The sequence below is a fragment of the Choloepus didactylus genome, chromosome 19 (genome assembly GCF_015220235.1).
Source record: "Choloepus didactylus isolate mChoDid1 chromosome 19, mChoDid1.pri, whole genome shotgun sequence".
Taxonomy (NCBI): Eukaryota; Metazoa; Chordata; class Mammalia; order Pilosa; family Megalonychidae; genus Choloepus; species Choloepus didactylus.
In genome coordinates this window covers 60585605-60600308 of record NC_051325.1, presented here as the reverse complement: position 1 = coordinate 60600308, position 14704 = coordinate 60585605, and the positions used below count along the sequence as shown (strand labels likewise).

General features: G+C 46.2%; 2 protein-coding genes across 2 annotated transcripts; one reads left to right on the top strand and one right to left on the bottom strand.

The window, feature by feature from the left end:
* Positions 1 to 3296: 3296 nt before the first annotated feature.
* C19H20orf85 (chromosome 19 C20orf85 homolog) lies at positions 3297 to 14431 on the bottom strand. The gene is made up of 4 exons (XM_037812233.1): positions 14183 to 14431; positions 12143 to 12224; positions 10604 to 10708; positions 3297 to 3654 (listed from the first exon to the last, which is right to left on the bottom strand). The coding sequence occupies exons 1-4, from the start codon at positions 14248 to 14250 to the stop codon at positions 3493 to 3495; spliced, it is 417 nt and encodes a 138-aa protein (XP_037668161.1). The 5' UTR covers positions 14251 to 14431; the 3' UTR covers positions 3297 to 3492.
* LOC119516043 (short coiled-coil protein-like) lies at positions 4192 to 4640 on the top strand. The gene has a single exon (XM_037812234.1). It carries the CDS (start codon positions 4266 to 4268, stop codon positions 4512 to 4514), a length of 249 nt encoding a protein of 82 aa, XP_037668162.1. The 5' UTR covers positions 4192 to 4265; the 3' UTR covers positions 4515 to 4640.
* Positions 14432 to 14704: the final 273 nt, after the last annotated feature.

Sequence of the window (14704 nt, the reverse complement as noted above, 5' to 3'; positions counted from 1 at the left end):
GGCTTGTGTTTTCCAATAGTTCTATTTTTAAATGGATCATGCCATTTCTCATAATTCAAACAAGAGGCACTTTTAATTTGTCTTGGACTGAAATGTGCTTGTGACAGAATCCTTTCTGAGCCCCCGACCCAATTACAGTTTGCATCATTTCAGAGACGACTCCTTTTATACCCAGGCCCATCTTGAGGTTCATTGCTGCGATGTGTAGTTCAGCGTTGTGGACCCGGGTTCACCGGCCTTGTCTCGACCTTGGAAATGTGGTATTTTACAGTGTGTGGTGACATTTATGGGCCCATTTGAACACCCACAAAGAGGCTGATTTCCATAGATTAAATGTCAAGTTTGAAACCGTACAGGGTAATTGAATCTTTGAGAGTTGTCCACTTCGATTCTCAATGGGGGCTGTTGACTGGACATTTGGGCCATATTTTGAGCCCACAAGTGCAGCCCAAATTGCTCAAAGCTGAAAGGTCAGACTGCGGGTCCCAGGAGCATGATGGGAGATGGGGCGGGGGAGTCGGGGTGCTGGGGGTGCTGGGGAGATCAGGGCGGTGCAATTTGATACTGCAGAAATGCTGCCTCATTTTCTTTTCTTTAAATAAAAGCACATTATGTGGTTAGTTGGTGAATAAATTATCGGAGGCCAAAACTCAACCAAGTGTGGTTTCCTAGATGTTGTCTAGTTTTAAAAAATTTAACCATCTATGTATTGACAAAAGCCAGAAGGTAAAAAAAGAATCCACACTTTAATGTTTTAGGTAGAACCAGTTTTAAGGGGCACTAAGTACATGTGCAGAAACTTGGAGTAAGCTTTATTTAAATAGAAGGGCAGCAAAAAGCATCGTATGGGTTCCTTGCTATTTGGGCATATTCATGTGTTCATTGTCCAAAGGACCTGCGCTTCTTCAGACTTTGATCTGGGTCTCCTGAATTTTTATTCTCAAAAGGAATGTGGAATGAAAGGGATGTAGCTGGGACATGAATGTGCCCATTTTTTCCACCGGTCCCTGGATGACACCAAGGGGCAGCACAGCCTTGAAAACCTTTCCAGTCGGGGCTTCTGGTCTCCCCGAAGGTTCGGGCTGTTTGCAGCGGTGGGGTCAGCTCAGCTCCACCAACCGGCTGTGCTGACCAGTCTCTCTAAAAGGGCCACAGATCGCTGCAGACCAGCCAGCGAAAAGCAGAATTCAAGTTTCTGAAGGGTCAAACCAGACCTGTTGATTTGTTTGTGGTGGATTTAAAGATCCTTGTCATTTCTGCTAGACTTTTTTTGCTGCCAAATCATGGTGGGCAGGCAGACCACATGGAGAGGACTTCTATATCTGTTTAGTGATCACGAACTCGAACTAAAAGCAAAACCTGGCATCGGAAGGTCTCTGACCACAGGTGTATCTCCTCACATGTGCGATCAGATGGAAATGCCTTCCTGCAGTGGCCGAAAGGAAGGTGGATGTCAAGGCACCGCGCTTTCTGGGCACTCGAATGTGGTAGAGGTGTCTGATCGCAATAAGGAGCATGCGTTTCGAGGGTGGATGCCTTGCCCGTGGCTATGATTGAAATGCCAAAACATTAGGATTTAAAAGGGAGCGGTTTGGCCAAGCATCAGTTGTTTAGTCTACATCAGGCTAAACATCTGGGTGACTGGAAACATCTTGGGGATGAAATGGGCCACGTGATCTCATCTCACATGCACACAGCCAGGTCAAGACCAATGAAAAACAGATTTTGTCAGAGGAGGGGGCTTTCCGAGTAGGGTGGGCGAGGAAGCAACAACGTGTGTTCAATGCCTTGCTCCCCCTTTTCTCAGAGCGTAAAGAGCCCTAACATTTCTCCTTCCAGCACGTGTGGCCTGAGGGGTAGTGAGCAGGGTCTCGGCTGCTGCAAATGTGGCATTTCACGGCAGCCGTGGCCTCGTGCAGACCACGAGCACAGGCCGGTGGAGACTTCCTGGGGGCTCTTTCGTTTGCATAATGGCTCTTCCAGGCTGGGTGGCCCATGAGAAATTCAAAGTCTCCCGCTCTGGGGTTGGAGGAGGCATGTGGGGAGACAGAGAACGTTCTGGGTGGCTGAGGGGAGGTTCCTGCTGTGTGGCTGCGTTTTCACACCCCCCCCCCCAGTAGCTATCTCTGGAGGTGTCTGCAGCCAGCACCCTGGAGATAGGGAGGCTGGGAGCTTGAACCTTGTTCTGGAGACTTTCTACAGAGAACAAAGTCCCCACATGAGGGAGGCTTCTCTGCCAGGGTCTCCTGGGATTCAGAGGCTCTGAGCCCAAAACTTACAGGGCTGGCCTGGACTCAGCAGGATTCTGCCTCCCGGTATTTGGTGCCCCAAAGCCACGGAGTCCATTTAGGAGCTTGCTGGAGGAGCTGAGGCAAGTGTTTGGGGTTGGGTGCAGGCGCTTGAGTGACTCTGAAGATGACAGCTTCTTGGACGGGCTACACGCCCGAGCCTGGACGGGAAGTGAGCAGAAAGGTTTGGGTGGATGGGCCTTGTCAGTGGGTTCGCAGTTAGAATCCCTCAGGCCCCAGTCGGACCAAACACAGCAAGAACCAGGCGGGACTCATCCCACAGACGGACACTGGACAAGCCAAAGGGCAGAAAGAACACGGTTCTGTGTCTCCGTGGAGGACAGAGGGTCTGCCCACCCCCTCCAGCCTGAAGTTGCCACTGCCCTGCTATCCAGAAACCAAACGGGAACCAGCCTCCCAGGGATGTCCTGAAACTCTCCGCTCTCCTACTGGCTCCAGGGGGCTGAGGCCATGCTGGCTTTTGCTCCCGGCATCCTGAGCCAGCTGACCGCCCCCCACTTTAAGAAATAAGAGGAAAGCCGCAGGGCTACGCAGGAGCAACATGTGACCCTAGCGGTGCAGGCCACAGGGCGTCTTGCTGTCCTCAGGGGAAGGAAAGTGTCCAGGCTGGCAGCCTGGCTGCCGTCAGTGCTGGGCTGGGGTGGCCGGGCCAGCAGGAAGGGACACCTTCTTACAGCATGCCCCGGAAATCTACACTCACTGCCAAGCCTTGGGCTCATTTCTGCCTTTACAGTTGCTGACCTGTGGTACGTATCCTAGGAGAAGAGAGCCACGGGATCCTAAGTGTCTGTCTCATCCCCTCTGAAAAGGAGGCGCAGGGATAGCAGGTATGGAAACACCTGCCAACAACCTCCTTACCAACTGGGGGGTCACAGGTGTGAGTTAAGGGCCCAGACATATATTTTAAAAATCACAGTACTTATTGGTTTTTTAAAAACCACACCTAGAAATCCCCAAGGCATCCAAGGAAAAAAAGCCAACCAGAGAATCGTTTTAGCCTTTTTCCTATTAGCTAAGAACAGGAGTGTTGCGCAAACATTCTGGAAGGGGGTCACTGATGAATTAGTCGAAGGGGATGCTCTGGGTTCTCTGCAACGTTCCAGAAGCAAACACGGCAGCAACTACGTCTTGGAGGGAAGCTTAGGTGCCTTTCCAGCCCCCGGCCGGGTGAGGCGCCGCGGGCTCAGTGGATGCCCTGCCGGGGCCAGCCCAGCTCCCTGGCGTAGGCCCCTTTGCAGCTTCTGATCTCGTAATCGTGCTCCAGGCACTTGTGGAGGCCGGGCACCCCGGACCTCCAGCCGATGAAGCCCTGGCTGGTTTGTGGAACTGGGGGTGATGGCAGGACCTGCCAAAGAAACCAGGGGCTTTAGTCACCTTGGGCCGCAGAGTCGAGGGGCGTGGGGCCCGGCAGGGAAAAGGGGGAGAGAAAACCAGAGCCCCCCACGAGACCTGCAGAGCGGCTCACACAGATCTGGGGCACTCTGAGACTCACCACGTCTCTGCCTTTCATTACTATCAAACATTTTTCTTATCTTGTAAAGCTTAACATAGTTAATTCATTACCTCCAGGATAATTTTTTTATCTGGTAAAAGAGCAAAAAAAAAAAAAAATAAGGTGTAGAAATATAAAATATGACATGTCACACTGCCCTTTTAAAAATAAATGACAGTATTGTCCTATTGTTGGTATTCTGGCAATGGTGAATCTTCCTGTTTTGATGAGAAGGTTTGACAACACACACACACATACACACACACACACACACACACACACACACACACACACACACGCACACAAGGTGATTGAGTTGAATTAAAATCCAACAGGAAAGATTCTGGTGCAAGTGCCGGGCCTGAGGCGTCTTATTCCGAATCCCCTCCCCTCTCCTGGCTCCTCAAGCACCAGACCTTTCATCAGGGGTTTTGTATCTGAGGCCCAGAAGTTTTTTACGCAAGATGATGAATGCTGACATGGATGCTGTTGATGCTGAAAATCAGGTGGAACTGGAGGAAAAAACACGACTTATTAATCAAGTGTTGGAACTCCAACACACACTTGAAGAGCTCTCGGCAAGAGTAGATGCAGTTAAGGAAGAAAATCTGAAGCTAAAATCAGAAAACCAAGTTCTTGGACAATATATAGAAAACCTCATGTCAGCTTCTAGTGTTTTTCAAACAACTGACACAAAAAGCAAAAGAAAGTAAGGCTGATATTCATTCTGTTTTATGGAATTGCTGCTGATTTTTTTTTCTTTAAAATTTGAGTAGATTCCAAAAGTTACAGTACCTTTGTTTGTGGCTTCATTGAATATTTATAAAGATAATGGCAGATCTAGGTAAAAATTAAGAGCTCTAAAAGTATAACTGGAGACTTCTATGAGTTTGTATATTAACTTAGTCTATGAAAACGTGTAACTATATTGATAGTAGAGACTTTATAATTAGAATTGCATATATTTATTAAAACTTGAAAATGAGTGTTTTATCAAATTTGCTTTGATTTATAAGTTTAGCACTGTCTTTTATTATAGGCTTCGTAAAAGATGATAGAAGAAAATAACTACTATATTGTAAAAAAGTAACCAAAATCATGTACTGAATGCACAGCTTTATGTACCCTGCCCACCATCTTGTGCCTCTTTTCCATTTGCCTCTTCCTTCCCATTTCCCTTCTCCTAAGGATAAACAGTTGGTTCCACATTTGTAAAAGTAATTTTAATAATTAATCATTTATGAAAATAACCTGAACTCATTGTTGAATTTAACCAAAATAAGATAGTTTCTCAGCTAGGACCTGTCATTTGTTATATTTAGTAACAAGATAGGACTGTTAGTTCCTTTTTGATAAATTGAAAACAGGCTATAAAAATGATTGTTCTTTGAAACTGTGAATTTTCAAATTCGGAAGATTTGTTGTTCAAAACTTCCTTCTGCACTTGGTATCTAAAAAGATGAGCTCTGGTTGTATGTGTGTGTGTTTAAAATAGAAAATCTCAGGAAACTTAGAATGGAAAAAGTACCTGATAAACAGTAACTAACTCCAAATATTTTCACTCCAGATTTGTGTCATCCTGACATAGATTAGGTCTTTTGGGGAATATATATGAAAGTGGATTAAGTCTGACTAACTTTATGTAATCCACATTTGGAAGAGAACAGTTATAAAGTGTTTGGTCTCTTAAGGTTTATTTATGGTGCCCAGAAGATCAAGTTTGCAAAAACCCTTAAGAGTATGTTAGTATCAGAATAATGAATAAAATGGGAGGGTTTTACATATGTACTACTTGATAATTTTTCTCAGTATTTTATCTTAGTAGTTCTTGAATTTTCTGTAAATCAACTACTTGATTTGTAGAATTTTGGGCATCCTTTTACTAGAGTTTTTTGGTAAGGGAATTTTGCAGAAATAATGTTAAAATGCTAGTTATAATAGGAAGACAGATCCACTGCTAATAGCTTGTGGTTTTAGATTTGGGCCACTTTTAATCATGGAATAATAATCTTAATGTTTGTATTGGTGCAAGTAAAATTCAATAAATGACTTCAGCTGTATGAATATATAATAGTTGTACTGCAAACATTTGCATCCCTTTTGTGACCTAATTTACAAACGTTTGAAAATTGTGTTGCGATTCTGCTTTGCTGTTTAATAAAAAGCCATTTCAGAGAAAAAAAAAAAAAATCCAACAGGAAAACCAAAGGAAAACAAGATTCTATCTGAAATGAAAAAAAAAACAATACCATTTCATTTGTCAATTCCATGCACAGATTTGAAAATTTCGGAAAACAAGGATAAATGTTTACGCAAGTTTCCTTCTTCATTTGAAATACTCCTCGGTTCTGCCATTACAAGGTAAGTGGAACGAAGACAACGGCGAGGACTATTTGTTCTAACAGAATAACCAAGATAAAGAGGTTTAATATGCTTTGGGTTAGGAGTTCACCCTCAGCGGACAGGATCTGCACAGCTGTGGCTGCCGCTGGTGGACAGAGCCCTTTAAAAGATGATCTTGGTGAAGTACCAAAATTAATCTCCTGAGACGCCACAGCAATGTTGCCTCCAGCTGCTGGACTGAATGGTTCAGAAGGCAAGTTCTTAAGGCACTTGTCCAGACGGACACTTGGGGACACACGACTAGCTTTGGAAGCTCTATCCAACTGGAAAGAGCAATGCCATCAAAAATCTGCCACTTTTCTCCCATCACGAAGAGATGAAAACACCACCCTGGACAAGGCTTCCCTAGGAGCATGGGCTGGTTCAATCCCTGCCAAGGGCAATCTTGCAATATCTGCTAAAACTGGAACTGCAAACACCCTTTGACCCGACAGTCTACCCCTGGGCGTTTATCCTAAGAGTCTCACACGTGTGCATACTAACGTTAGCGCGGGGGCTCGCTGCAGCCCTGTCTGTAAGAGCCGTGATCAGAAACACCCTAAATGTCCATCAACTTGGGACTCATTAAATTATGGCCCATCCATCTCATGGAATATGAGCAGCAGTTTAAACGGTTGAGGCGTTGTGTGTTCTGAGACGGAACATCCTCCAAGACAAACTGTTAAAGGGGAAAAGTTATAGAAAAATATGTGAAATATGGTACCACTTGTGTAAAAAGAAAAAGAAAAGAGAGATTTCTATGTGCTTCTATATGTGTACCCTGTCTTTGGAGGATGCACAAAAGACTGGTGACAAAGGTACTTGGGGTCAGGGAAGGAAAGGAGACTTTTTGTAGCAGGCCCCTTGAGTATCAAGGATACCTGTTAAAAAACAAATATATTTTTAAGGCTCCCTACACCAAAGAGGGGATGGGAAGGTGGAAGAAGGAAGCCATTTCCCATTTCTTCCCTAAGGAGGATGGTCCAGGGGGAAGCAGAGGCTGCTCTCTCTCACCTTCACTAAGATCCTTGTCCCTGGTCCACTCTGACCACAGGCTCTGTCTGGCGTGGCCGTTTAAAATCTGGCCTTTGCTCCTAAGCATGAAACTCACACGGGAGGAAACACTGTTGGTGCCAGAGCAGCTCCTTTGGGTCTCCAGCCAGGAGGGGATACTTTTCTGACACCAAGGTGGAGATGCTTCCTTTGAAAAGCTGATTTGGGTCACAGCTGCCAGCCGCTGAGAGTGACCAGTCAGACTGAAGGGAAGGAGTTGGAGAGACAGCACATGGCCGACCCTTTCCTGTCCGCGGATGCGGAATGGGGGTGGAGGTGGAGGGAGTCAGGCAATTAAAACCCAGCCACAGAAAAATATCCCACCTGCTTCCTGTCCCCCTTTCCCTCGTGAGCCCCCATGGCAGAGCCTGGCCACCTCATTTCCAGGCTCCTCTCTCAAGGGACTCAGAGAGCAAAAGCTGAGTCTGCAAGTGTTATTCCCCCAATTCCCCAAATGCAAACAACCTCGATGTGCAAGGATAGGGGGATAGTGATATAAATCATGGAAGAGCATAGAGGGGAGAAATACGCAGCCACTAAATATAGGGACTGCGAGTGCTGCTTTTAACTGCATGGGTAGCGATCCGGGATACACCGCTCAGAGCAAAGGGAGATTACGAAGCAGCATCGTAGTTTGAGTACGTGTATGTTGACTGGAAGAGCAGTCGAGAATCACAGTTAAGAGCAAGGTGGTTCTGAGCCAGACACACTTGTTATGTGACCTCGGAAGGCATCCAGCCTCCCTCGGCTGTGGTTTTCTCATCTGCAAAATGGGTTTGACGACAGTAATACCTAACTTCTAGGATTGTTGAGGAAACGAAACGAGACGACCCATGTAAAGCACTCACAGCACACGACTAGGAGAATATAATAAGAGTTAGCATTTCCTGGTGTTTACTTTTTTTGTGTGTGTGTGTTTAATCTGCTTTTTTTTTTTTATTAAATTCAGTTTTATTGAAATACATTCACACACCATACAATCATCCATGATATACAATCCACTGTCCACCGTATGATAACATAGTTATGCGTTCATCACCACAATCTATCTCTGAACATTTTCCTTACATCAGAAAGAACCAGAACAAGAATAAAAAATAAAAGTGAAAAAAGAACACCCAAATCATCCCCCCATCCCACCCCATTTGTCCTTTAGTTTTTATCCCCATTCTTCCACTCATCCATACACTTTTGATAAAGGGGGTGTGATCCACAAGGTCTTCACAATCACACTGTCACCCCTTGTAATCTACATTATTATATAATCGTCTTCAGGAGTCCAGACTGCTGGGTTGGAGTTTGGTAGTTTCAGGTATTTACTTCTAGCTATTCCAATACATTAAAGCCTAAGAGGTGTTAGCTATATAGTGCATAAGAATGTCCACCAGAGTGACCTCTCGACTCCATTTGGAATCTCTCAGCCACTGAAACTATTTTGTCTCATTTTGCATCCCCCTTTTGGTCAAGAAGATACTCTCAGTCCCACGATGCCGGGTCCACATTCATCCCCAGGAGTCATATCCTGCATTGCCAGGGAGATTTACACCCCTGTACCCCTGGGAGTCGGGTCCCACGTAGGGGGAAGGGCAGCGAGTTCACCTGTCGAGATGGCTCAGTTAGAGATAGAGAGGGCCACATCTGAGCAACAAAGAGGTACTCAGGGGGAGACTCTCAGGCACCATTACATACAACTTTAGACTCTCCTTTGTAGTAATGAGCTTCATAAGGTCAAGTCCCTTGCTCGAGGGCTCAGCACGTCAAACCGCCAGTCCCAATGTTTGTGTCCTGGTGTTTACTTTTATAGTAAAACATCTGGAAGGTGTCGCCTCTCCCCCAGATGTTAACCATGGGTAAGGAAATATATGGATGTTTTGATTACTTTATTATTTATACTTTGCTGCATTTCTAAAAAAAATTAAAAAAATCTATATTGCTTTAAAATCAGAAAAATAAAATCAACACAACTTATCTAAGTGGAGCACATTTGTTCATTCATTCATTCAGGCAACGAGTGTGTACCCCAGCACTCGCCATGCGCGGCCACCTCCTTAGACCCTGAGGGCCTGTCAGAAAAGAAAATTCGGAGCAAATTCCCACCCCTGGCAGCCTTCACCTGGGTTTTCATCCCTTCTCGCCACCATGACATCGAGTGGTTCTCCCCCTAGTTGGGCAGAGGGTAAAATGGTGAACCCGTGGGAGGAGACACAGGGATGCACAAAAGCCAAGGATTTCTAGAGGTGCCTGGCCAAAGACCCCAGCAGGCCAGGTTCTTGGGGGAGAAGTGTCAAAGCCCTCTCCCCTCAGGGGATGCCTGGGCCCTCCTGCTCCCAACCCCAGCAGACAGATCGAGCTTTTAGAGAGACAATCCTTACCTCTGCACAGCACTACTTTCATCTCTCCAGAAGCTCCCAGTGTACTTGGACTCAAATCCCAGCTCCTCCCTCTGGGCTCTGGCCCCCTTCTGCAGCCACATCCCTTCCTCCCCACTCCACTCCCACCCAGGCTCGCAAGCTCCAGCTGCACTGCAATCCCTTGGAGTCTCTGAAACATACTGACCTTCATTCTGTCTCAGGGCCTTCGTACATGCTGATCCCTCTGCCTGGGACGCTGTTCCCAGGGCTGGCCCTAGCCCCAGCCTAAAGGGCACATTCTGTCCTGAGCATCCCTCCCCCATGGCCCTCCAACACTTCCCCGTTGCATCTCCTGCACAGCAACTAGCACAGCACGAGGCTATTTTGTTGATTTTCTTGTTTGATGTTGTTCCCTGCTCCCCTCACCCCCACCCTGACCCCATTCACGTGGGCTGGGGTCTTGTTTTCTTGGGGTCTTGCTCATCACTGTTTGCCCAGCCAGGCACCTGGCATCTAGTAAAGCACTCTCTAAAAATGCCATGCATGGTTCTAAGTCCTTTAGGCACATCATCCCACTAAACCCTGACACCATGCCTGAAGTAGGTGCATTCATTAACCCCCATTTTATAAAAGAGGATATGGAAACACAGAGAGGTCAAGTAACTTGCCCCAGGACACACAGATGAGCAGCAGAGCAGGACTTGGACCTCAGCTGTCTGACTTCAGAGCCTGCCAGGCCTTACTGCTTGTCCCCTATAAATGGCCGAATGAAAGGATTGAACCCTACATTGCCTTGGCTTCCCTCTACTTCTGCAGAGCCAGAAGCAACAAACTTGGCACGCGTAGGGATGTGTAACCAGATGTGTCTCCCGTGTCTGGAGAAGGGTATGACGATTGGACTCTGCACTGTGCTCTTATGTTTGGCAGTTGCCTTTTGGCACCTGGAACGGACGTGATTTCCACTGGAGCTTATTTCTTACTTATGAAAACAAGTATTTAAAAACAGCTTTGCAAACCTTGATGTATTTCTCCACGGGGGTCACTGGCCGGAGGCGGAAATGCTCGGGAAGCTCGATTTTGGGCTTTGGGGTGTGGGGTTCCTCTTCTTCACATTTGAGCAACTGCAATAGAACCCGCAGAGAGGGGAGACTTCAGGGCCAGACAGTTCTCTCCATCGGAGAAGTTAAGTAACTCGTTCCAGTTGCACGGTTAGAAAGAATAGCGGGATTTAATACAGGCCAGCTCAACACAAAGCCGTAATTTGCTGCCTCCCGTTACAGCCTGCTAATTTATATTCTTCCAAGTGGTAATCTGAGAAAACTTTCCAGGTTATGGACTTGAATTAATAAATGCTAGCAGGGTTCCAGGACTGACTTTTAAAATATTAGAGGACAACCCCCCCTCCCCTTTTTAATTTTTAAGGCAATTTTGAATTCTTTGACAATCCTATTTAATTACATATAAAGAATATTAATAGAGACCATTTTTATGCATATTATATTAATAAAGACTCATTTTATGCATACAATTTCAAATTGTATAACTCCCTAAGAATTAAAAAAAAACTTATTAAGAATGGCATAATTTCAAAGCTAGTCAGTGGGGTGAATGACAAATGGGGTTTACACGCCTTGAATCATGAACGTTTTGAATTATGCAGTTCTGTAATGCTGCATTCCTCCAAAAAGGTAGTTTCCTCATGGTATGTTCTGGAGATGCTTTGAGAGGCTGCAAACAGGTGGCCCCTCTCCTCATTGAGGGCCCCCCACATGTTTTGTTGGTGTTTTATAAAGCTGGGCCCCATTTGCGACTCAGAAGAGCTCATTTAAACCTCTGGCTTCTGGACCCTCTTAAACTATCAGGACATGATGTTGGAAGCCCCACACGGTGGCTCTTAGATGGGCTGATAGTGGCTGCCCCTTTGGGTGGGGCTGGAGTCCCCCCCGCACACCCTGTTCAATGCCCAGCTCCTTCTCCCATTTTTGTCATCTGTATGGTCCCTCTGGACTTCTGGACTCGTGGCCCCTGGTTTCGGGGCTATGAAGAGTATTTTACCAGGAACCCCTTACGTGTTCACCTGGCCTTCCCGGGCTAACCAGCCCTCCACGTGCTTCTCACCCAGTCTGCACGTCCCGTTCCCTTGGCGAGGCAGCTGTCTGTCATCCCATTCTACAGAAGGGAAGCCTGAGGCCACGTGGCCCCGCAATCAGACAGAGCAGCTTCTCAACTTGGTGCCTCTCTGGACCAGCTGTGGGAATTTGCACTTCTTTGAGCTCAATTTCCTAATGTGTAAAACTGCCAGAAAATGGCACCCCCTTCCCCACAGGCTGCTGGGAGGATGAGCTGAGCTGGTTCGGACAAGCACCAAGAACATGCCTGGAATGCAGTAAGTGCTCAATAAATGCATGAAAGGAAGGAATCTTCTGGTTTCAGATTTACTGATTTTCAGCTACAACACTATTTAATTTTATTCTTATAAATTATACACCTCACCGCTGCTTATTCTTTCAGATGGTTGATTTTATAACTTATGGGCTCATAAAATGTATATTTACCTCCTCGAGGGGGGTTGATAAAAATCCCCAGTTCTTGGCCCAGTTTTGCCGTGCCTCAGTTTCAGCCTTCAGGCGGTATTTCCTGAAAAAGGGAGTTTCTAAGTGCTCAATGGTATTTGAGAAAGTCTGAAGTCACAAACCTTAAAAGCTCCACTGGGGAAATGTTACCTTCCTCATCATCCATTCGCTGAATGGTGGTTCTTTGCCAGGGACGATACTAGGCCCAGAGGGAGCAGGGTGGTCCCTGTCACTGATGAGCTCGCACTGTTTTGGGGGGAACGATGTCTAAAGAACTAGGGATGCCGGTTAAATGCTACATTGGAGGAAGGTACTCAGGGAGCGGAGAGAGTGGGGTGTTGACTCTGCCAAAGGGGACTTCTGGGTACCTGGTCCTCTTATTTTGGAGGTGCTTATGACCCACAAGAATAGGCACCAGTTATGGAGGAACAGATTAAATACACCTGTGCTCAGAGCTGGTCTCAGGTGAGGTCAGTGAGGAGCCCACACTGCGGAATCTAAGAAGGTGCTCACTCTGGGTTCCTGCAAAAGTAGAATCTGCACTTACTCTACCTGGAGAGTGGGCACCTCCTTAACACTTGGGCCCCAGGTGCCCACTGACAATTGCCAGCCCTGTTTGTGCTTCTGCTTCAACGTAATTTATATATAACACCTATGAGCTGAGTTGAGTTCCAGCTGAAGAGCTGCCATGCCACATTTTGCAAACATCTAATTAAACTTTTTTTTTTCATTCTGATGCTTCTAGTTTCTTTTCCTATTTGGGAATCGATATCTGCACACACCCCTCCTCCTGCCAGGTCTCCACTGTTTTGCAGGCCCTTGCTGAGCTCTGGGCTCAGCACCCAGCACCTAAGGCAGAGTCTGTTTCCAAAAGAAATATAATATGACCCACAAAGATGAGCCACATACGTAATTTTAAATTTTCTAGCAGCCATGTTAAAAAAGAAACAGGTGAAATTTATTTTAATAATATTTTTTTTTTTTGCATGGGATCTTTTGGATCTGGTGTGCATTTTATACTTACAGTTCATCCCAATATAAACTATTTATATTTCAAGTGCTCAGCAGCCACTCTGGACATTGGACAGCACAGTCTAAGGGCTTAAACTGCCTGTTCACAGACAAGGGGCAATCTGATTTGGGTCTTGAAGGATGAGTAGGAGTTTGCCTGCTGGAGAAAATAGGGAAGGGCATTCCAGGCAGTGGGAATGGCCCTTGCTATGGTAGTACTTTCTATTGGGGGTACTTGAATAAAGAAGCAATTTTTAAAAAATGAGTAGTTGTGTGTTTTACGGCAAGTGATACTGGTTTTTCAGTTATGAGAGTGATATAACGTTTCCTATAAAAATAAATGTAAGTAAAATGAAGTCATTTTAAAGAAAAATATTAAATGACATTTAGGTCTTTTAAGAAAATGGTGAAAATCATAAAGATGGCATATGGGATAACTGAAGTTTAGGATGTAACCAATTATGTTTTGTTATTACTAAACTTTACTATTTGCATTTAAATTAGTAATTTAGCATAACTGTTAAAACTTCAAAGAAATTTTAGCCATCCAATAGAATGCCAATTAAAAATCTCCATTACAAATGTCTGCTGAACACAACAAACCTTTTATAAAGTGGATCTATTTCTTAAGTTAAAATTTCTTATTTAAAAAGGAGGAAAATCAAAAGATAAAGTGCATACTTAGCTCATATTCAAATTGAAGAAATATTAAGATTTTTGAATTGTTTCTTTTTTTTAATTCGGTAAATCTTGAAGGTAAGAACAGACGACTTGGCCATTGATAAGCAACTGTTTGCTTATTGTTGTAAAGCTGTATGAGAAGAGGAGAAAGGCTCTCCCTCGCCCTGCTGGCCCTAACTTTTACCCTTTCCTCAAGGCTCTCCTGCACGTCCTATGCTCGCAGAGGTGGACCACCTCTTGGACTTGGGGTGGGGGGTGTTCTCTGAGGCCGCCAAGTGGGCACCCCTTGGGTGGGAACGACCCTGCCCGCCGGGTGAGGGGGTCCCTTACCAGATCTCATCCTGGGCCACGAGGTTCATGCGCTCGGCCGCGGCGGTGCTGATGGGTTTCTGAGCCATGGGGCCTCGGGTCTCCCAGCACTTTCCCACCCTGGGCTCAGCGTCTCGCGTCGCCCGGGAGACCGGTTGCCAGGCAACCGAAGACGCGGGGCCCCACCTGACGGGGGCGGGGCCTCGGGATTCCCGGCCAGCCCGGGTGCCCCCGCCCAGCCTCAGTCCGCATCTGAGCCCTTCGCCCACGTCTGCCCACCTGCCTGGCCCCGGGTCCTGCCGCTGCCCCCGCAGCCCTCCTCCTCTGCGGAAAACCTTGGGGAAACCTGAAGACCTCCTCCCCGTCTCTTTAGAAACAAAAGCCTGTAACGGAAGTATACACACCTGGCGACAGTGTGCACTGCCTAAATACACAGCTCAATGAACAATGCAGGAAAACACGCCCTATCACTACCTCCTAGATTCCAGCCCGACCCCCGCCTCCTCCCAATCACTCACTACCTCCCCCACTTCCCTGTCCACT

What these genes read in the sequence shown, in the direction of transcription:
- C19H20orf85 (XM_037812233.1), bottom strand. Translation starts at nt 14,250, where the DNA reads ATGGCTCAGAAACCCATCAGCACCGCCGCGGCCGAGCGCATGAACCTC. An exon ending in GTGGCCCAGGATGAGATCTG is followed by an intron (nt 12,225 to 14,182) that starts GTAAGGGACCCC and finishes TCCCTTTTTCAG; the next exon opens with GAAATACCGCCTGAAGGCTG. An exon ending in CCGTGGAGAAATACATCAAG is followed by an intron (nt 3,655 to 10,603) that starts GTTTGCAAAGCT and finishes TTTCTTTGGCAG; the next exon opens with GTCCTGCCATCACCCCCAGT.
- LOC119516043 (XM_037812234.1), top strand. Translation starts at nt 4,266, where the DNA reads ATGATGAATGCTGACATGGATGCTGTTGATGCTGAAAATCAGGTGGAA.